This window comes from Emys orbicularis, chromosome 21 (genome assembly GCF_028017835.1).
Source record: "Emys orbicularis isolate rEmyOrb1 chromosome 21, rEmyOrb1.hap1, whole genome shotgun sequence".
Classification (NCBI taxonomy): Eukaryota; Metazoa; Chordata; order Testudines; family Emydidae; genus Emys; species Emys orbicularis.
In genome coordinates, this window is record NC_088703.1 from 6,873,705 (window position 1) to 6,897,927 (window position 24,223).

General features: G+C 44.8%; 1 protein-coding gene across 1 annotated transcript in view; it reads right to left on the minus strand.

Moving 5' to 3' along the window:
- Nucleotides 1-22,592, minus strand: part of PPP1R37 (protein phosphatase 1 regulatory subunit 37) — a 135,639-nt gene extending 113,047 nt beyond the window's left edge. The window contains exon 1 of the mRNA XM_065420680.1: nucleotides 21,773-22,592. Coding sequence (XP_065276752.1) covers nucleotides 21,773-22,592 — 820 coding nt within the window. The remainder of the gene's footprint in view (nucleotides 1-21,772) is intronic.
- Nucleotides 22,593-24,223: the final 1,631 nt, after the last annotated feature.

Here is a 24,223-nt window from a genome sequence, read left to right on the forward strand (position 1 = left end):
TATTGGTCTCTATCCTGAGGTGGAATCCCACAATTCTCTTATTCACAGACCAGGTCTCTGAGCTATAGCATCCCTGTTTACCAACTGTGCTTCCTTAGCAGGCCCAACTGGGTTTGGCACCTGCAGAAGAGCCTTCCCTCATGAGTTGTGACCAGCGAGTGATTACATAGCAACACAGTACAGCTACTTCAAAACAAAGTACTGTTTATCCATCCACAGGAACATAGCAATTGGAGAAAAGGATTAACACAAAGAAGTCTACATGTATCTCTTCTTACCTAAAGATTAGCATTTCCGGCAAAGCTTTGGCTGGCCCCACTTATTCCAGGTACCAGTGCATTAAGTCTGCTTCCCTACAGTCACTGCCTCAGATTTTTATCTATTCTAGACATTCTTGTTTTGGGTTTCTTGCCTGAAGACCCCTGCCCCAAGCCAGGGGTGTTGGGCCCAACTCGATTCATAGGACTACATTTTAGAAGATGTTGACATCTGTATCATCAGTTAAGTACCAGGTGTCACAGGTCCACAGTAACTATTTCTGTTCCCTTCATGGTCTCCTTGAGGACACCACTAACTCAAGCCTTTAGCCATCACCTTTCTTTAGGTGGGAGCTCACATCTCTCCCTCCAGACTAGGGATTTAGGCTGAAATTCCCTTGCAATTTACTAGTATCAGAGGGGTAGCCGTGTTAGTCTGGATCTGTAAAAGCAGCAAAGAGTCCTGTGGCACCTTATAGACTAACAGACGTATTGGAGCATGAGCTTTCGTGGGTGAATACCCACTTCGTCGGATGCATGTCATGCTCCAATACGTCTGTTAGTCTATAAGATGCCACAGGACTCTTTGCCGCTTTTGCAATTTACTGTGATTATCCCAGCAGGTCTGACTTTAACCCAGTGCCTGCAGTTCTGCTGTTTCCCAGGGGAAGTGGCAGGGTGTACCAGTGACCAGCCAGCTTTCACAAAGCAAAATGCATTTACTTAGGACAAAAGCATTAGAGAAATCATTACAAAACAAAACACTCCACATCTGGGGTGGGCAAACTACAGCCTGTGGGCTGGATCCAGCCTGCCAGCCATTTTAACCCAACTCTCAAGCTCCGGGGCCGATCCACGCGGCTCCCAGAAGTAGCGGCCTGGCTGCGCCTCTGCATAGGAGCTGGGGGGCGGGGGGGAGGGGAGGGAGAGGCATGCCACTGCTTCCAGGAGCTGCTTGAGGTAAGTGCTGTCCAGAGCCTGCACCTCTGAGCCACCCACCGGCACCCCAACCTCCTGCCCCACCCCGATCCCCCTCCCGCCCTCCAAACCCCTCAGTCCCAGCCCGGAGCACCCTCCTGCACCCCAAACCCCTCATCCCCACCCCAGAGCCTGCACCCCCAGCCAGATCCCTCACCCCCTACCGCACCCCACCCCAATTTCATCAGCATTCATAGCCCACCATACAATTTCTATATCCAGATGTGGCCCTCGGGCCAAAATGTTTGCCCACCCCTGCTCTACATATACGCAAAGCTTAACAGGTGTCACCCATCTTCCACATGGACACCCTGGTAGGTTTCAAAGTCCTTCAAAACTTTCCAGCAAGGTTTTGCCCTCTTGATTAAGTCTCATGTCAGTTCTTGTATGAAAGAGCTTCACAAGTCAGTTCAGCCTGATCCTTTGTACACCTAAGTTTTTTGTAGGCTGGGGCTCTTGAATCCAGTCAAAATGAGTATATGCAGTTTCCTCCATGGGTGGCACTTCTACAAACTTATTTACTTGTCCAGGGATTTGCATTAGTTATTTCCAAGTGATTTTAGTTCCTGCAGAAAGCTCTGTAATCATCCCCCATAGAGCCAGAATACCCTAGCTCATAAAGATACACATAAAACATTTATAGATCTAATATCCATGAACATCCCTTGGGACCATAGCATCAGGACCATCTCCACACAATAGTCTGAAGTTTCCATTCTTCCAACATCTCACATCTGTCATAACTGTTACCTAAACCTTCCTGCAGATAGAGGTAAGGTACGGCAGAAGTTTGCTATATAAGTTCAAAAGGCTAACAGCAGAAACATAATATTCATAAACATATTACCAGAAGCTCCCATGTCCTTCATACTTAGTAAAAGGAAAAAGTGACCTAGAGGAAAGTACTCCCCAAAGACAGCAGCTTAATGCCCTCAACAGTAGTATTAGACGAGCTAGGTCTACTATTTCTAGGCCAAGTCTAGGCCTTCCCCCCCTCACACCATGACTAACACAGTGGTCCCCAAACTTTTTATCTCCCCCCCCCCCTTACCCTTGTCCCAGTCCCCCCACTGGAGCCAGGGCCAGAAACAGGGCCACAGATGGGGTAAAGGGGCTGAAGCTGGGGCCAGCAGCAGAGCTGGGTGGTGCTCCCTCTCCGCTACCTAAGGGAGGGGGGGATGTGCCCCCTGAACATTCCTCCATTCCCCCCTAGGGTAGCACACCCCACAGTTTGGGGACCTCTGCTCTAACAGCATCCCAATGCAAGAGGCTCACTGGTATCTAGTGAGTTTTAGCTGGCCTGACCAGTTCAGTGTTCATTAATTGAACCAGTTCAATTCATTAATTGAAAACTATCTAAGATATGCATCATGTGAGGGTATCCCTGGAAAAAACTTAACACACTGATCATTAATATTCTTACATAGTATATGTATAGTAAATGCCCAAGGACCAAACAAGAAATGTGAAACTAAAGTGTGTTTACCAGACAAGTCTGGGGAGCGAGTAAACAGGTTTCTCCCAAAGGACAAGCCGATGCCTCCAGTCAGGTGTCATCTGAGTCAACCAGCAATCATATATCAAGTGACCGTTCATTTGCATTGCAGAGGGTAAGAACAGATCAATTTGCATTTTAGCAAACAGTGGGGGATGAAACCAACATGAAACTTCCTTCTCCACCAGATTCCATGTCTCTTTCCTCACAGCTTGAATGAACTTTAATTTTGGGAAGGGAGGAGGGGCAATCTTCAGAAAATCCATTTCACAGGTTCACTGGACTAGAAAAGAGAGGGGGAAAGAATCCCAAATTATCTTTCATCTAAGAGGACACGGGCAAGCAGCACCACGTTCTTCTGTGGAAAGTCCTGACCGAGACAGTCAGTCATGCTGGGCAAAGAGAGAAGCTATCTTAAATAGAGTCTGTACCTTCCTAGATTACCTTCCTTTTAGATGTGTATTCTTCACTTTTAGTATTTTGCTTGTAATCATCTTGACCTTTATTTCTTTTACTTGGCATCACTTTACCTATGTCCTATTCTTAATAAAAACTCGTTTTATTTAAATCTACATGAACTCATGTACTCGTGCTGTACCTGAAGTGATTGTTAACACCAATGAATGTGGCAAGCTGCTCGGTATAGACTCTTTAAAGGAGAAAACAAACCTTATTATTCCTCCAAACAGTCCAGGAAAGGGCTGGGCATTGCAGAACACATGGTTTTGGGAAAATTCAGGACTGGGATATGCTGACGTCACTTGGCTAGTTGCCATCAAGGCCAGTAGTTATTACAGCATGACTGGGGTGTAACAAGCAGGCTGCCGGAATCAGAGCGCTGAGTCATAGCTGATTAACACAAAGACACTCAGTGCATGCTTCTCTGTTGGCTGGCCATGTTCAGGCTAAAAGAACAAGGAGCACTTGTGGCACCTTAGAGACTAATAAATTTATTTGGGCATAAGCTTTCGTGGGCTAAAACTCACTTCATCAGATGCATGGAGCGGAAAATACAGTAGGAGAATATACATACACACACACACCATGAAAAGATGGGGGTTGCCATACCAACTCTAACGAGATAAATCAATTAAGGTGGGCTATTATCAGCAGGAGGGAAAAAAAACTTATGTAGTGATAATCAGGATGGCCCATTTCCAACAGTTGACAAGAAGGTGTGAGTAAGAGTAAGGGGGAAAATTGGCATGGGGAAATAGTTTTTAGTTTGTGTAATGACCCAGCCACTCCCAGTCTTTATTCAAGCCTAATTTAATGGTGTCCAGTTTGCAAATTAATTCCAGTTCTGCAGTTTTCTCATTGGAGTCTGTTTTTGAAGTTTTTTTGTTGAAGAATTGCGACTTTTAGGTCTGTAATTGAGTGTCCAGGGAGGTTGAAGTGTTCTCTGACTGGTTTTTGAATGTTATAATTCTTGACTTCTGATTTGTGTCCATTTATTCTTTTGCGTAGAGACTGTCCGGTTTGGCCAATGTACATGGCAGAGGGGCATTGCTGGCACACGATGGCATATATCACATTGGCAGATGTGCAGGTGAACGAGCCCCTGATGGTGTGGCTGATGTGATTAGGTCCTATGATTGTGTCCCTTGAATAGATATGTGGGCAGAGTTGGCAACGGGCTTTGTTGCAAGGATAGGTTCCTGGATTAGTGTTTTTGGTGTGTGGTTGCTGGTGAGTATTTGCTTCAGGTTGGAGGGCTGTCTGTAAGCGAGGACTGGCCTGTCTCCCAAGGTTTGAGTGAGGGATCATCCTTCAGGATAGGCTGTAGATCCTTGATGATGCGCCTGAGAGGTTTTAGTTGAGAGCTGAAGGTGACGGCTAGTGGCATTCTGTTATTTTCTTGGTTGGGCCTGACCTGTAGCAGGTGACTTCTGGGTACTCTTCGGGCTCTGTCAATCTGTTTCTGCACTTCAGCAGGTGGTTATTGTAGTTTTAAGAATGCTTGATAGAGATCTTGTAGGTGTTTGTCTCTGTCTGAGGGATTGGAGCAAATGTGGTTGTATCTTAGAGCTTGGCTGTAGACAATGGATCGTGTGATGTGGTCTGGATGAAAGCTGGAGGCATGTAGGTAAGTATAGCAGTCAGTAGGTTTCTGGTATAGGATGGTGTTTATGTGACCATCACTTATTTGCACTGTAGTGTCCAGGAAGTGAACCTCTTGTGTGGACTGGTCCAGGCTGAGGTTGATAGTAGGATGGAAATTGTTGAAATCCTGGTGGAATTCCTCAAGGGCCTCCTTCCCATGGGTCCAGATGATGAAGATGTCATCAATGTAGCGCAAGTAGAGGAGGGGCGCTAGGGGACAAGAGCTAAGGAAGCATTGTTCTAAGTCAGCCATAAAAAAATTGGCATACTGTGGGGCCATGCAGGTACCCATAGCAGTGCCGCTGACTTGAAGATATACATTATCACCAAATGTGAAATAGTTGTGGGTGAAGACAAAGTCATCAGGTTTGCCGTGACATTATCGGGGATACTGTTCCTGATGGCTTGTAGTCCATCTTTGTGTGGAATGTTAGTGTAGGGGGCTTCTACATCCATAGTGGCCAGGATAGTGTTTTCTGGAAGATCACCAATGGATTGTAGTTTCCCCAGGAAGTCAATGGTGTCTGGAAGATAGCTGGGAGTGCTGGTAGCATAGGGCCTGAGGAGAGAGTCTACATAGCCAGACAATCCTGCTGTCAGGGTGCCAATGCCTGAGATGATGGGGCATCCAGGATTTCCAGGTTTATGGATCTTGGGTAGCAGATAGAATACCCCTGGTCGGGGTTCTAGGGGTGTGTCTGTGCAGATTTGTTCCTGTGCTTTTTCAGGGAGTCTCCTGAGCAGATGGTGTAGTTTCTTTTGGTAACCCTCAGTGGGATCAGATGGTAATGGCCTGTAAAATGTGGAGTTAGAGAGCTGCCTAGCAGCCTCTTGTTCATATTCTGACCTATTCATGACGACGACAGCACCTCCTTTGTCAGCCTTTTTGATTATGATGTCAGAGTTGTTCTTGAGGTTGTGGATGGCGTTGTGTTCTGCACGGCTGAGGTTATGGGGCAAGTGAGGCTGCTTTTCCACAATTTCAGCCCATGCACGTCGGCGGAGCATTTAAGGCACCCAGAGTTACAGGGCAAGCGGTGACACAGCTCTTCACTGGTCTGGACTGCGCTCCAGAACATGAGACACACCCAGCAAAGTTTCCTCACAGCTGCCTTCTTCCCAGAAATGAGGTGTTTCCAGAGGGCCTCTCTGAATTGGCAGATGCAGTCTACCAAAGAATGGAAACCAAATAGAGTCTAATGACTCTAGAGATTACTCATAAATATTCCACACTCAATGAAAAGGTAGTCAAGCTAAGAAGTAGCCAAAAAAATCAAAAAAGCAAGGTGCTGAAAAAATATAAGGGGCACAGTAAGTGAGGAATATGACCTGGCCCATCTGTGACCATAAGTAAGAACAGGACAGGAAGCTGCCTCCTTGGTGCCAGTGAAAAGAATGGCTTCGAGATTAAAGATGCGTCTCAGACTTGGGAGACCTGGCTTTGGTTCTCCCCTCTCCGACAGACTTCCTGTGTGACCTTGGGCAAGTTGTTTATTCTCTGTGCCTCAATTTCCCCAAATATAAAATTGAGATAACAGTACTTCATAACTTGCAGAGCTGTTTGAGAATACTTACATTAATGATTGAGGTACTCAAGATGGTGACGGGCACCATCGATAGAATGTTAGGGAATTTCCCCACTTATAATTAAGACTGCGAGTCTGTTACAGAGGTCACAGATTCCGTGACTTTCCGTGACCTCCGCAGCGGACGCTGCTGGCTCAGGGGCTGCCCGAGCCAGGCAGCCTTTGGGTCAGCAGCAGCAGTTTGGGTGTGGGTGGGGCACTTACCTCGGGGTGGGGGCTCCCTGGCTCCCACTGGCATGGTCCTGCAGCTCCTAGGTAAGAGGAGGAGCTGGAGTCTCCACGCACTGCCTGCAGGCCCCGCCCCTGCAGCTCCCATTGGCTGTGGTTCCCGGCCAATGGGAGCTGTGCAGCCAGTGCTTATGGCAGGACCAGGAGCAGCACACAGAGCCCCCTGGCCCCTCTGCCATCTAGGAGCTGCAGGGACAGGCGGAGCAGGGTAAGGAGCCCCTGCCAGCCCTGCTAACTCTCCCCCCGCAGCACCAGCAGGGTCCCAGGCTGCCCCCCAGAGCACCCACGTCCCCCACGCCCAAGTTTTAGTTGGGGTATATAGTAAAAGTCATGGACAGGTCACGGGCCATGAATTTTTGTTTACTGCCTGTGACCTGTCCATGACTTTTACTAAAAATACCCGTGACTAAAACGTAGCCTTACTTATAATCAATTACCTAAAATAAACACTTGTTAAAAGAACATTAAGGATGCAGAATCAAGAGCTCAACAAAATTAGGAAATACCAGAATTAAGATTTCCATAAAATTTTAATTCAGAATATGCATTATGAGACAGTCTTCAATAACAAGACCACAAACTATTTTTTTCCACAGGACCCCTGCCTAATTAATTGAACAGGACCAACTGTGCTTTGGGAATGAGTCAGGGTTGCCTAATGAACAAATCTTAGGGCGTGTTACTCCTGGGGGTATTCTGCACCAAAAAACTAAAAATTCTGCACACACTATTTTAAAATTCTGCAAAACTCTTCAAATTTTGCCAAAATAACACTACAAAATCATGTCAGTTTCAATTATTTTGGTAATTTATTTCAAAATACCTGTCAGCAAGTATGTCTGTAACAATACAGACAAACAGAAAAATTCCCCCAGGAGTAGAGAGTTAAAGAAACCCCTATGACAACCCAATCCTGTTTCTCTGCCCCCTCCTTCCCCCCAGAGCCCAGCCATGGGGACCCCCCTTGCCCAGATACCCGCACCCCTTTCCCTCCCCATAGCCCAGCTGCAGGGCCACCCCCGCCAAGACACCCACACCCCCTTCCTCCCCCCAGAGCCCAGCCCCTCCCCCACAAGCCCAGGGATCCAGAGGGATCAACAGGCTGATGCTCGGTCCCAGGTTTGCACAGAGTTTCCTGCACTCCACCTTTCCCTTCCCTCAGGGCATGCTGGGAACTGCAGCTGCCAGGAACCTTCTAGCTTCCTTCCCCCTCCCCCTGGCAGTGTCTTCTGTGTGCAAGCTGGGCTCTGGCAGGTCCATCATCCCCTAGTGGCGGCTAGCAGCACTGCAGCCCATATCTGTGGGGGAAAGAAATTCTGCACGCATGTTAATTTCTGCAAAATTCTGCATTGCACAGTGGTGCAGAATTCCCCCAGGAGTAACTTGTACACACTAGCACTTACTTCGGTATAACTTAAGTCGCTCAGTGTTGTGGAAAAGCCACACCCCCCCGAGCGATGTAAGTTACACCGACCTAAGTGCCGGCGTGGACAGTGCTATGTCGGCGGAAGAAGCTCTCCCACTGACATAGCTACCGCCACTCGGGGAGGTGGAGTAATTATGCCGATGGGAGAGCTCTCCAATTGGCACAGAGCAACTGCACTAGCCGTGCTACAGCAGCACAGCTACATGTAGCGATACTAGTGTAAACTAACCTGCATAAATTGTCCAAGTTTTCACAGGGAATGTGAAAGACACATCCCTGACACAAGGACAACCCCTGCCAAGTGTCAAGTCCCTGCTCCAAAGCATGGAGACACTCTTCTTCGCGTATTCACAACGTCCCTCAGGTGGCATGTGACCAGGATTCATCAGCAAATTTGGTCCGCTGGTTGGATCATTAGCGTCCCTGGCCCTGGCCCGGGTACTATCAAGGAGTGAGACGTGAACACTGATCCATGCCCCTATGGAGACACTAAAGCATCTCAAACAGTTTAAGAATTTTTTTTTTTTTTAAACAAAGACAAAATACACGTATTTTTCCTCATCCCTATTCTGAGAAATAACCACCATTTTAGCTGAAGCTTTCCAAAAAAAATCAGCTCCAACAGTTTAAGACTGGCAAAGTTATAAGCCACTGAAAACACAGCCTTATAATGGAAAATATCATGTAACCTTAACTGCATCTGTGGTACCAATCATGTAGGAAGGCATAACAAATGGAATGAGAGTGGACACAAAGTAAAACTATAATGGGGTGGAAACGAGACACAAGCTAACTTCTTGGAGATCCTTCTACTGGGAATTATCTCCATCATATCGGAATGCTTTAAAATGTGTACCCCATAAAAGTGTATCCTCTAGTCCAAGTCAGCAGGGACTGAACTTTATTTAAAGCGCCAAAGTGCAAAGAAGGAAGACGGATATTGGAGACCAAACAGCTAATGGTATAACCAGCAGAGTATCAAAGATTGTTTAGGTTAGAAGACCTCCACTTAAACAGGGGGATTTCCAGGTTTAAACCAAAGATGTTGGCACGGTCTGTTGGGGAGAAAAAGAATAGAGAAGAAACTTTTTTTGTAATTTAGTTTGACATCTATCCCAGCAAAACAACAGAATAGCCAATACCAAACTCAGTCAATAAAGAATTAAAGGACAAAAAAATTAATGACAATCGATAAGGTTTCATGGAAAATAGGCCTTGTCAAATGAATTTGATATTAAATTGACACGATTACAAGTCTGGTTGATAAAGGTAGTTGTGCTGACAGTACCATGTGATAGTATCAGTTAAAAAAAAAAATTAGCAGCATACAAAAAAAAAAAATCAATGCCACATTTTAACACAATTAAAAAAGATGGATGATGTATCTAATGATGATGTATCAGTATGTAATTGTTAATGGAGAACTATCAAGTGGCAGCATTTCTAGTGGGATCCTGCAGAGATCAGTTCACTGCCCAACACTTTTTTTTTTTTAAATCAACGATCTGGAAGAAAAACTCACTGCTGATAGACTTTGTAGATGACAGAAACTGATGGAGTTAGGTTATTGATAAAGTGATCTACATCACTTCGTAAGCTGGGCACAATCAGACAACATGCACGATAATACAGTCAAATGCAAGGACATACATATGTCTAGGAACACAAGCCATCCTTAAAGAATGGAAGATTGTGCCTTGGAAAGCAATGATTTTGTAAAGGACTTAAGGGTCACTATAGATAACCAACAGAACATGAATTCTCAATGCAATGCTGAGGTAAAAAGCCTAAACACCAAACATGGATGTATAAACAGAGTATTGACCAGAGGAAGGGAGGCAACATTATCTCTGCATACAGCATTTGAGGTCTGGAAAAGTGTCTTAGTGAGAAACTTAAGGCATTCAGCTCATGGTCGGAGTACCTTTACAAGGTGAAAATATCTAATACAGGGCCAAGGTGGAGTTGGTTGAACTTATAACAGGGGCTATTTGGTTAATTATGTATTGCTCTCACAGCAATGGTGATAATGAGACCCCAAGACTTGTCTTTCAGCATAAACAAGCATTTTAAGTGTGAAACATACTACTAGACAAAAATCTCTCAGTAAAATTTGATCTACTCCTTTTCAAAAATCACAGCATTTTGTGTAAAAAAAGTGAGCCGTCATACAGACCTAAATCAAGACTGGATCTCTCTTTCTAGAAGAAATACTATAGCTCAAACAGAAAATGATGGGCTTGATGCAGGAAATTACTTTAAGTTCTCTGGCCTGTATTATTCAGGAGCTCAAACTAGAGGATCATAAATGGTCCCTCTGGTCCTTATAATCTACAAAAAGAGTTGAAATTCTACAAACAATTAAGAAATTAAACAATTGCAAGGCATCCACATTAGCAATGTAAGACTACAAAGACAGTAAAGAACATGTAAATAAGAAACCAAGCCAATTTAAATCAAAAATTCATTTAAGAGTAATTTTTTATCCAAACTAGTCTATGCACAAGTGTGATGGAGAAATAATCAAAATGCATGAAAAGTGACATTAATTGACAAGATGAGATTTAGGAATTATAACTGAAGTTTAGCAACTGAAACGGTGTTCCCAAGTCAACTAACATATCATCTTTTTGTGGACTCACTATCATACACCGGATAGTGCACTCAGACTTCAATCACCCATACACCTGAGTGTCAAATATATGACTTTAAAGAGAATATTTAGTAACAGAAAACAGGAAAATAATCCTACCAAAGTAGAAAAGTTGCATACAACTAGAAGTGTATCCAATCAAGAAAGCTAAAAACTTAACATCAGCTTGTTAAAGTCCAACACTCGAGAGTTAGGAAATGCCAGAATTAAAGTTATCAAATTTTTTCCCACAGTAGCCCCTTCCTCATTCAATTCGCAGGACTGATGTTGTTCTGGGAATGAAACAGCTGTAAAAAAAAAAATTATCCTTTTTTTGAGGATAAACATACAGGATGGGAATCAGGAGTCCCCGAGTTTGAAATCTAGTTTTGCTGTTAACTCACCTAGTGGCCTCCAGAAAACCAGGCTTTCTGTCTGTTTCCACATCTGTAAAATGGGGTGGTAACACATATACAGGGGTGTTGTGAGGATTAACTAACATCTATAGTCTAATGTCTGATTCCCACCCCATATGCTTAGTCCTCCAGACCACACTGCCTTACTGCCAAAGGTGCTGAGCATCAACCGTTCCTATCAAATTCAGTTGCAGTTCTGCGTGCGCACACACACACTCACTCCAAGGTCTCAAGATGAGCACCCAGAAAATGAGTACACATTTAATTAACCACCTGAGAAAAAATTTATCTAAGTGATTTGCCCAACACCACACAGGAACACTGTGGCAGAGGCAGGGATAGAATTCAGTTCTCTAGGATAGCATTCAACTGACTAAACCATTCTTTATTATTTGTTTTGCAATAATGCATAGGTACCCCAGTAACAGACCAGCACCCCATTGTGCCAGCCGCTGATCGAACATATAAGACAGTCTCTGCCTCAAGAAGTTTACAAAGGAAAAGACAGAAGAATGATACAAGTGGGGGGGACAACAAGGAAATAATTCTCCTTCCTACATTCCACTGCCTCATTCTCCACACTTCCCAACTTCTGTAACAAAAGAAACAGGGTCTGACAAACAGATTCCTTCATTCTAAGCACTGTCCATCCCGCACCCCATGTTTTAAGTGAGGCATGGATCCTGTGGAATAAATAGTATGTGATAATATAATTACAGACTGTATCATAATGCGTTCACACAGTGGAGTTGAGCAGGGTGCAGCTCACCAACCTTGGGCTTCACTTTACATGAAGTGGGCTGTAGCCCACGAAAGCTTATGCTCAAATAAATTTGTTAGTCTCTAAGGTGCCACAAGTACTCCTGTTCTTTTTACATTTTGTGTAACTGCAGTTGCCGCAGCCTTATGCATTCATCAGTCAGAGAAAAAGATTTATGTTAATAACTCTTAATAGTGATCTGTCAAGGCACCCAATACTATTCTTGTATTGTACAGCACACTGCATCGCTGCATCAGAAGCTGAGCAGTTAGCACTTCGCAATGCAACTGTGTGCATAGACGCTCTGAATCCAACCCTGCTCACCAGGGGTATCCACCCATAAAATTGATGACAGAGTATTCCAGGGCAGTATTCAAAGCGAAGTATTTAAGTGGCAGATCCTTTTCCACCTGAGCCCTGGGTTACTGCAGCAAGGGAGGAAGTCAGAGAGGGGTAATTGGTGTGAGGAATTCTATTTTTCTCCTTGGCTCCTTATTACATATGAAGAGACCATCATTTCCTACATACAAGGAAGGATAATCAAAGTCTGTTTACTGGAACAGAGGATCTATTACCTTTATTTTCTATGGCCTGGGTACTGTATACTTGTTTGTTTGTGTTTTTTCATGAAAAAGTTAGGGTTGTAGAAATCTTTACTTTCATTTAACCAAAATAAGAGCATCCCTTGAACCCATTACCTCCTCACTCAGGCAATGTACCTCCCAAGTAAGTAGATGCCCACACAAGCCATTCAGCCACAGCTGACCACTGTTATGAGTCTTCTATTCCTCCTCCCTCCTATACAGGACAGCATGTAATTAATAGCTTGGAACCTGTCCTGGGGGTGAAGCTTGGAAACTAATTGGTGCAGCTGATAGTGTGCTCCATTTCTATCAAACCCAAAACAAAAAACTCAACAGATTACAGAGAACACCAGCTAATAGACAGGATCACCAACTTATCACATATCCTTTGGACCTGCCTCATGATAGCTCCTTTCACCTCAGAAGCATTTAAGTACTCCTTTGCCCTCTGCTGAAGTTTACTATTTCTTCCTGGACGAGGATAACCCCTTCTCATATCCTCCTCTCTAAAAACTATCTTCACCACTCCTGATTTACCCAAAATAATCTGACTCAGGCATTACAAAAGAGCCACATCCTCCTTGCTAAAAGAGAACAAGATTTAACATCTACCCTCATAATGGGGAAAAACACCACCCTCTCTCTGAGACACAATTTGGGCTTGCTCTCCCACTCCTGGAAGATGCAGCAAGACATTTTCACCATAAAAGCCCTCTAATCACATCTTTCTGTAAATCCATATTATGCAAGCTAATTTGTCTTCCTTTGATTTCCTCACCATCCCATTCCAATTCCTCCACTTTCTAGGTCTCTGTATTTTCACTTATTTTCCTTTTTTCCTACTTCTAATTTTCTAAAGCTATTAAGTATTGTTAAACCATGCTCTGGTAAAATTCAAACATATGAAAAATGTAGTGAAAAACAATTAAGGTGGCTACAGGCAACCCCCATCCAATTCAAAGTCACAGAATATAGAAAATTCTGTGTTTACTCTGAAACATAATGACAGGACTTTAGATGCCAGAGTTAAAGAAACAGTGAGATAATTAATAAAAGAGACAAGCTAATGTGTTTATTCCACAATTCCAAAACTTCCATCCCTTTCTGGGTGTCAAACCCCTCCCCCAACTTACCAAAAAGTTCCAAGTTTACATGAAAGTGTCCACAAACTTTGAAAGAAGAAGATTGCTGTGATAGCATAAAAATGATTTTAAATAGAGAGGTTTATTACACAGATTATATTTTTAACTCAGTATGAAAATAAAGGCTTGTTAGTTTCTGTTTTTTTAAATTTAATGACGCTACCTCAGACTTCCATTCTACTGCACCGTAGTGCTATACCATCCAGGGAACCTTGCTGCAGAATTTAGAATCATTTTAATACAAACTAGTAAATGAGCTGCCTCTTAACTACATGCAAAACCACCACTCTACCACATGCAACGCAGCTGTGATCAGTTAAGCCAGTGGTTCACAACCAGGGGTACGCATATCTCTGGGGGTACACAGAGGTCTTTCGGCAGTACATCAACTCATCTAGATATTTGCCTAGTTTTACAACAGCCTACATAAAAAGCACTAGCAAAGTCATTAAAAACTAAAATTTCATACAATGACTTGTGTATAATGCTCTATATACTGTACACTGAAATACAAGTACAATATTTATATTCTAAGTGATTTATTTGATAATTATATTGGTAAAAATGAGACTAAGCAATTATTCAGTAATAGTGTGCTGTGACACTTGTATTTTTATGTCTGATTTTACACAAGTAGTTTTTACGTGAGGTGAAACCTGGGGTACACAAGACAAATCAGACTCCTTAAAGGGGTACAGTAGCCTGGAAAGGTTGAAAGCCACTGAGTTAAGCCACTCAACATTATTTTTGTAAGGGAGGAGCTCAAAGATGAGAATCAATCTGACAGTTCATATAGACCAGAATTAGTGTTAAGAAAGTGTTATGAGACCTCTCTCTTTTAAACTCAAATATAAGGTAGGCTGAGAGCTGGATTTTAGCTTAACACTTCCAGGCAGGACAATTAACATGCAAAAGCATGATTCTTAGGTTAGAACAGTGAGCAGATGGAATGGGGAAGTGCTCATCTGGAAAAAACATGCAATGTGTACAGAAAAACAGGAACCTGAACCATTTAGCCAAGTTAATGATTATGATGAAGGACTTTTAAAAGCATAACATAGATATGGCATGAGACAAGCAGTGCATCTCTGTCTACAAAAACACCAAGGCACAGCACTTTGTGGGGAGGGGAGTTAGGCAGTAAAATAAACAGAGAAACATGAAAAGTACACAAAGGCTGCTAAGTGAGAAAGGGTGACATGAGACACTTGAGACTAGAGGCTCTGTTCTTGACATGCTGTCTGCCAAGAAGATCAGAGAAGAATGAGATATGCTGAATCTGAGACGATCTGGTCTTCTCAAGGAGTCTTACATTTTTTTATTTCCCTACAATGACATGAATGGTACCTAGTCTGCCAAAGCTCTTCAACATATGTTGTGCATAACATTTATTTTGTTTGAATCAGATTACCTTTGCTCCCCAAAAGTCTAATTTTACTACAGCCAAGTTGATTTTGGAATCTCTATGCAATTTTGGAATTTGTATGCAATTTTTAAAATACATTGTATATATAAGCTCAGAGCACTGCATGGACACATTTTAGTTACATAATTTCCATGTATAAAAACAAATTAGAAGTTCTGTTGAGTTGGTTCATTTCTGCAAAACAAGATATGCTACATTCTTTGGGAATCAGAAAAGAAGGTCTCTAGTTATGGACTCTAGAGCCACTACATTATCAGTACATAAGAAGTCACTCAAAGAAACTGACCTTCTGATACATCAGTATGAAAGATGTTAAAAGAAAAGGAACTCTAGTCTAGTGAACTGTTTAAAAAGGAAAGTCTCATTAAATGTCATGGGAAATACACACCATGCTTCAGATTAAGGTTTTGCCACAGAATTCAGAATTTAGAAATTCATCTAAAGAATTAAATCGTTATCCCTATGATTACAAAGAACCATCTGAACGTGACCTTGGTGCTGTATTGTTTCTCTGCAGACTTTGCTCCTGTGGGAATTTTGCGCCACTGCACACATGCATAATTAATATGCCGTTCATATTTAATTTTTTCACAGAAAATAGCTTCTGCTGGAAAGTTGCTGCAGTTCCGCCTTTTGTCCACCATAGGGCGCTGTGCCACTTGAACAGAACACTGCTCTCAGCCAGCTACGGAAGAGAAAGAGCCTGCAGTGCCTTCTTCACAGCACCTGTCAGGCCAGGTCAGGAGACAGGGGATACAGACAATGTAGGACTGCTGGGGGGGGGAGGGGGGGGAGGAGTCTCACAGACAGGGACTCATAAGGGCTAGTGGGGGAAGACAGACTGGGACAGAGGCTGAATGGGAGTGGAGGTGCAGGGCCACAGGGGGACAGGGGAGGGGGTGCAGGGCCACAGGGGGGCATAGGGGTGGCTGAGTGGGAGCACAGATACATGGGGACGGGGAAGGGGCTGCAAGGACACATGGGGGTGCAGGGACACATGGGGGAATGGGGTGGCTGAGTGGGGGCACAGAGACACATGGATACAGGGGGAAGTGGCTGCAAGGACACATGGGCCTGACTAAATGGGAGAGGCTAGAGGTCAGCCAGGGTCTGCATGGGGGAAGCTCCCTAACAATCCTTTCCTATCCCCCCAAAAAACCTGTTCCATACTTTTCCTACCTATATTCAACAACCCTTCAAGCTCACACCCAGGCTCCTTTCCAGTAATTACTTCCTTCTCCTGCAGTTACTCCATTACCCCGACTCCCCCAAGCCTTTGCATTGCTTCTGGGGGATGCGGGAAATATAGTTCTGTATTGTAGTTTAAATGAATTATTACTCAGAGTTCTGTATTAATATGCCTAGAAAGGAATCTATTTGTCAAAAAACATTTCCTGAATCTTTTTTGTTGTCTGTATTGTTACAGACATACTTGCTGACAGATATTTTGAAATAAATTACCAAAAAAATTTAAACTGGTGTTAGGGATATAAATAGCATTTTTACAAAGTAAACGTTTAAACTACTAAGATTCTACCAGTTAAACGTTTAACCATTAGGCTCCACTGCTGCCCCACATCCTGGATGCCGGCTGCCAGCCCCGTGCCCAGGTACTCTGCTCACTGATTTTAAAACCAAACTGATTTTAAAAAACTTGAATGTTTAACTAAATTCAAAAATTCATATTCTGGTTTTGTTAAACTATTATGTGTTTGCTGTTGAAGAAAAAAAATCCAGAATACATAACGTTGTTGTTTTAGTTAAATAAAACAATTTAAATGTCTGTCTGGTGATCTCCTCCTCCTAATACAGCATGGCAAGAAAATCCTCCAAATATTAATGATTAACCTGTTGAATTGGAAATATTTATTAAGTCACTGGGAGGTGAACTATCTGCTTCAATTACCTTTGGTAAATGAAATAACCAAACAATCATTTATTTTCCAATATAGCTGTAAAATTAATCTGAAAAGTTTTCAAAATAAATCACTTTAAAAATGTATAGTGTGTACCTTCTAAAAATGAAACCTACATCTATCTGAGTTGTGAAGACTATGTATTAAGGTTATAACAACCAACAAGAATGCACTTTTATGTAGAAATCCATGATTAAATCAAGTCTTTCTGACTAGTGATTTTAAATCAAATTGATTTAAATCATGATTTAAATCAAATCCACCCTATTTCACTATTATTCATTTTAGCATAGGGATCGGCAACCTTCCCTCGGTCCATGCCGCTTCCCGCAGCCCCCATTGGCCTGGAGCGGCGAACCGCAGCCAGTGGGAGCTGCGATCAGCCGAACCTGCGGCTGCGGCAAGTAAACAAACCGGCCCGGCCCGCCAGGGTGATTACCCTGGTGGGCCGTGTGCCAAAGGTTGCCGATCCCTGTTTTAGCAGAAACACCTAGCTCACATGCTTTATACATGGTGGATGGATTCATCTGATTCCACAAGCCTAATTAAACATTTTATAGTAACTACATTTGCTATCAAATTTTTGTGGAGGAGGGAACAGTTGGTCCTCAAAGAAGTCATTCTTGGAGGATTATAAATTGTCAATGCTTAAAGCAACCATTTCTTGGGTAATTGAAATTGGGAGATAAAGAAATGGGAAAGGAAGACTTAAATATTAAGGAAAAATGAGAAATTAGATGAGCAAGTCTACTTAGAAATTACTCAAACAAAAAACCAACACAATTATGTTAGTGTTTCCATATACTGTTAGAGCAAATTCTCTCAAAAAACACCCCACATTGTCCCATCAGTTTTCCTATAGTTTCCACAGATTTAAAAAGTCAAAATGTAACTGAAAGGGAAGCCGACAAACAACGTACAAAAAAAGCTTTCCACAAGAAACAGTCCCAGTTCTTCCTCCCATTCCTTTTGTTTACCTTTGTCTTCCCCAAACTCTTCATGTGTGTCATTTTTATTAGAGATCTAGCTTTAGGGCCTATGTTGCTGACACTACCAGGAGTAATGTTTATACAACTTACTGCCAAAAAACTTCATTAATGCAGAGTTAAGACTGACTCACCCTGATGAGCCATAGCCATTTTCAAAACAATATGAGCAGGCATGTCAATTTTAGAGCACTAAAAAAAAAAAAAAAAAAAAAAATCTGCTTTTCAAAATAAAAGCTCAGCTCTTGGGGCAAAACTTCTAAAAGAACTTCCTTTAAAGCCTTTTAGCCCAAATAGAATGCACACAAGAGAGTATTCATGTGCACAGCAATCGTTCTTGGAAACCTGACAAGGGAAGGACTGTATCAAAAAATCTCTTCCCCTACCTAGGAACATGTAGCCCATAGACTAGAGGTGGCCAAAGTACGGCCCGCGGGACCATCCTGCCCGGCCCTTGAGCTCCCAGCTGGGGACGCTAGCCCCCAGCTCCTTCTCCGCTGTCCCACCTCCCCCGCAACCTCAGCTCACTGTGCCACCCGTGCTCTGGCTCGCCGCTCCTGCCGGGCAGTGCAACGGCGTGGCTGGCTCTGGCCGTGCGGCGGGGCTGCGAGCTCTTGCCGCTCTGAGCAGCATGGTAAGGCGGCAGGGAGAGGGAGTTGGATGGGGCGGAGGTTCTGGGGGGGTGGGTGGTCAGGGGACGGGGAACAGGGGCGGTTGAATAGGCATGGGAGTCCCGGAGGACCTGTCAGGGGACAGGGGTGTGGACAGGGGGCGGGGCAGTCAGGGGACAGGGAGCGGGGGGGGTTGGATAGGGGGTGAGGTCCTGGGGAACGGTTAGGGGCGGTCAGGGGACAAGGAGCAGGGGGGATTGGATGGGTCAGAGGTTCTGAGGGGGCCAGTCAGGGGGCGGAAAGTGGGAGGGGGCAGATAGGGGGTGAGGGCCAGGCTGTTTGGGGAGGCACAGCCTTCCCTACCCGGCGATGTGGCCCTCGGGCCAAAAAGTTTGCCCACCCCTGCCATAGACCCTGATGTGTGCGAATTTATAGAGTCAGACAGAACCTCTAATAAATCAGTTTGGGGCACACTAGTCCCATGGTTCAAGCTCCAGTTTGGGGGGCAGAGGAGTGTCTGTGTATGGAACCCCTGAACCAAATGAGCCCACTAACCCTACCCTCAGGCCATGATGAGACACAGCAGTTTTCCAAGTAATTTGAATATGTATGTGGATTTAGAACCATTTGAAGCACTGATTGTTAAATCAAGCTGCCCAGTAAAAGCCACCACATAATGAATAAGCCACATGACCTATATATAGAGAGAGAGAGACACACACCTATCTCCTAGACCTGGAAGGGACCCTGAGAGGTCATTGAGTCCAGCCCCCTGCTTTCACTAGCAGGACCAAGTACTGATTTTGTCCCAGATCCCTCAGGGATTGAACTCACAACCCTGGGTTTAGCAGGCCAATGCTCAAACCACTGAGCTATCCCTCCTCCCTATAAACCATGCCCCCCCCATTGTAGAATATAAAATTAGAAGTACTGAGGCTCGTACACACTTGTAAGTCATTTCTCTGGAGTGAAGCAACTCAGTTGTACAAGGGTCCTGTCCACACATATTCATTGTGTGCCCTGTCTTCAAGGAGGCTCAATTAAACACAATCCATTTTCTATGTTCAATTTTGCCAAGCACAACAAGTCAGCTACAGAAGTTAGTAGGACCAAAGCCTTAGGAGACTAGAATGTACCTTATCCTAACACAATTCCACGTGATAAAGCCATTACAAGTAAAACATTTTAAAAACGTATTTAGCTCACTGGTAACATTCTGTTAAACAAGTGCATTACTTTACACCACTGCTGCGCAGGCTCATTACACACATTGCTACAATAACTGCAGTAGACATTAAAATCTTTTCAATGTAAATGTAAGCCTGTTACTACAAAGCAAACTGACCCGTTTACATTCCAAAAACTCCTATCAGATTTATACAAGAGCTTCAGATTTTCTTATGCCTGAAGTGAGGTCTGTCTATCACCATTCTTGCCAAAGGTTAGACTCAATTTTCAAAAGGTGAGTTATACTAAAACCTTTAGCTATATAAAGAAAAGGGAAGACTGAAGTCTTAAATATTTCTTCCTCCCATGCATATACACCTCTACCTCGATATAACGCTGTCCTTGGGACCCAAAAAATCTTACTGTGTTATAGGTGAAACCGCGTTATATCGAATTTGCTTGATCCACCGGAGTGCGCAGCCCCGCCCTCCCGGAGCACTGCTTTACCGCGTTATATCCGAATTCGTGTTATATCGGGTTGCGTTATATCGGGGTAGAGGTGTACAACTTTTTGTGCATTCAGTAAATTTACTAGAAAATTAATTACAAGGATCCAAACCATTAAGCACAATGACCAAATTCAGAGATTAATTTGACCTGATACTTTCAGTGCCATCACTATACTGGATGACCCATACCTCTCTCTGTCATGCCCTCACCACCCATACAAAGCCACATCTTTAACTACTCTAAAATATCCAACATGTTCATTAAGATGTACAGTAGTTTAACTTCTAAGTAGTCCAAAGATTAGTATAAGACTCCAACTGTTTCATTAGTTAGAAATGCTGACAGAATTAGTCCTTGGTGCACTTATCACTTTGAGCACAATGGGTAGAGACAGTCACTAGACAATGAGACACCTCTCACATACCACATTAAAAACAAATGAACCTTATTTTATTTCCATTGGGAAAAAGTTACTCTAGGTCTTGAGCTTCAGGAGTACCAGCCAGTGGCCAGGTCTAATGAATATAAGAGAATGCAATATCCTTTGCATTGATTTGAAATGTCATTTCTAAGACACTGAACACACCATTCTTTACTTCAGCAACTAGATGCCAGAATCCTGTCAAAAACTGAATCCCTACTTCAAAAAGCTACACCCAAAATCCATTTCCAGAAAATAGTATGTGAAGCAATTCTATTTTAGCCACTTTGAAATTCCATTAACCTGGGTAAAAGCAGAAAGCAAACATTAAGTAAAATCTGGTTGATAAATATGACAAATGCACTGAAAATACAAACTTAATATACATTATGAGGTGAACTTTGGTTTTGCATTACTAACAGTCATTACTTCTGTAAATAGTTTAAAGATAGTATTAGTTACTGTCAAATAAGCATATTTGCATTAAACAACAGTTGCAATCGCTCTTTGCAATGCTATGATAAATCATTACCAAGTGGAGAGATCACTAGTTTCTTCACATTTCTGGGAGAACGTATTTGCTAGTTTCATAAGTCAGTTATGCGAAAAACAACATGGGGTCTTGCTAAGCAAGGGGTATCATTTCTACAGCTCCACAGTGTGAAAAAGGTGTGCTGCAGACACTGACACTGGGTTATATTATTTCAAAGTTTCAATCCTACCTGGATCAGGAAAGTGCTTAAAACAGTGCAGAATGTTCAGTTACATTAAAAAGTTTGCATAGAACTAATAAATATCAGGTTAGCACTCAGTTCTTGCCATTGGATCCTAATGAATGTTTGTATTTTTTATAAAGTTCATGTGTGCACTCAAAGCACCAGATGAATATATTTTTATGAACTGAAACAAACTGCATAGTTTTGTTTAAATATGCTTAATAGAAAAGTAATCTTTGAGTATCCTGTTATACCACAAGTGTCAACAAATTAGTGTCCTGTTTTGTTTGGGAACAATTCTGCAAACACATGTGAATAGACCTTCAGTGAAGTTAACAGGATTATTCACACGATACACAATTTCCAGCCCCAGGAGAAGAGCACGTTAATTTTAAAGCATTTTAAAGTTTACCATGTCTCCAAGGATCTTTAGGCTCCAGAGACCCAGACACTAGGTCCTCATCAGAAGGAAATGTTACCCGCTTTGCCCCATGCTTGAGTTTTCCATCATCAGAAGGTGGAGAAGCCTCCACTTGTTGGTCACCCCCTGGACTCTCTGGACTTGGGGCTTCGGAGTCCAAAGAACAGTTATAGGAAGGCGGAGATGCCAACTTTTCCTGTGAGGGGGAAAGAGGGGCCTGTAGCAGAGATTTTTCATTTCCCCCGGGGCCGCCTCTGGCGGCAGCAGCCACCTCTGGCAAGTTTCTCCTCTCTGCAGCCAAGTGAGGGTTAGGAGAGGCATCCTCATGCTCTGAAAATGCTTCCTGAAGTGGATGGTTCACGACCAAAGAAGTCTCTTTCCCCTGTAACCGCTCCTCTCCCAGATCCAAGCCCTCCGGCTCCTTCGAGTCCCTCTTTGCAGAAGACACCGTTGCATGGCCCACCATTTCCCCGCTGGGAGCGTTTCCTGAAGCCGGTGAGCTAGGTTTTGAGGGCAGGATCTCCGCATCCAGATGGGAGAGGAGAGCCATGCCCAAACTTTCCTGGAGTTTCACCCCCATTTGGTCGCCAGCAGCATCCTCTCCCTTCGGCGAGGCAGCCCAGGGCTCAAAGCCGCCTAGTGTCTCCTCTTCCGGCTGCGGTCCAGGGGGCAGCAGCCGCCGCCGCCGGTCCCCCTCAGCAGCACTCCCCGGCTGCATGGGGGGGACCTGCACACACTCCATGGCTGCACTCGCAGGGCAGGCACGGCGTGCGGGAGGCACAGGGGCTCCCGCTCCCGCTCCCCTCCTCATGCGGGCCCAGGAGGCATTACTCCGGGGGCGCCCGCTCCCCCGCCCCGCCGCAGACGCGCTCTGGGCCCGGGCCGCTACCCGCCCCGCGCACCGAGACCCGGCAGGGCCCAAGCGGCCGGCGAGGTCTCCCCGGCCGGGCTGAGGGGCCCCGTCTGGGCTCGGCCGGCCGGCAGGGGGTGCAGAGCAGGCCGCGCCCCGGAAAGCCGCCGCACCCGCCGAGCGCAGCCCCTGACTGGTGCGGACCCGGGAGAAGCCGCCGCCAGAAGAGTGCGCCAGCGACCTGCCCATCCGCGGCAGCACTTTCTCCAAGGACTTGGGCGCGAGCCGCCCGCGCGGCGCTGCTTCCACCCCGCCCGGCACCTCGGAGGGGCTCTTGCGGCCCCGGCTTGCTCACGGAGCCAGCCCGCCACCGCGGGGCGCTCCGGGGACTGCTCCGCCTGGTGGCGAATCAGCGGCTGGGATTCCTTACACACACACACACACGGCGGCAGCCGCCGTGGCCTGGTGAAGATGTCTGCCGCTTCGGCGCAGCACTTTCAACGCAGAGACCCCGGGATGGAGCCGCGTTCAGGCGCCGGGGATTGGGCTCAGCTCCCCCTGCAACAGCAACCCACGCGGCGGGCGCTCGTCTCCGCTGGAAAGCGGAGACCGCGCGAATCTGCTGCTACTAATAAACAGAGTGCGGCCAATACCCAGCCTCACGTGATACTCCCGCATTTCCCTGGCCTGCCCCAGGCGGGCTGCTGGCCCTTTAAATTCACTCGGGGGCGGGACCGAGGCGAGCTCGCATGCTGCGTAGCACTCTGTCCCGCGGCGCGTCATGAGGCCCCACCCCAGCAGCCCCCGGTTCGCGCACAGCGGGGGACGGTAATGGGGGGGGGGTGTCTCTCTCTGATGTGTTTGGCCAGCGTGTGTGTGAATCCGTGTGTGTGTCTGTTCTGTACAGCCTGTGTGTGTGTGTGTGTGAATCCATGTGTGTGTATCTGTTCTGTACAGCCTGTGTGTGTGAATCCATGTGTGTGTGTGTGTTCTGTACAGCCAGTGTGTGTGTGTGTGAATCCATGTGTGTGTGTCTGTTCTGTACAGCCTGTGTGTGTCTCGTGTGTGAATCCCTATGTGCATCTTTTTCTCTCTCTTGCTGGGGTCTGTATGTTGTATATAGGCAGCATGTCTGTGTCTCCCTCTCTCTGTTGTGTGTGGCTAGTGTGTATGAATCCATGTGTATGTGTGTCTCTCCCTCTCTGTTGTGTGTGTGGCTTGTATGTGTGAAACCATGTGTATGTATGTATCTGTTGTGTATGGCTTTTGTAGGTGGCCAGTGTGTGTCTCTGTGTGAATCACTGCATGTGTGTGTGTGTGTGTCTCTCTCTCTGTCAGGTGTGGCCAGTGTGTGTGTGTGTGTGTGAATCCCTGCATGCGTCTCTCTCTTCTGTTGTGTGTGTCTCCCTCTCTCTGTCTTTTATGGCCACTGTGTGTGAATCCATGTGTGTGTCTCTCTGTATGTGGCTAGTGTGTGTGAATCCCTGTATGTTGTGTGTATCTGTGTGTCTCTCTCTCAAAGATATATGAATCCCTGCGTGCATCTCTCTCCCTCTCTCTGTTGTCTGTATGTTGTATATAGCTGGTATGTC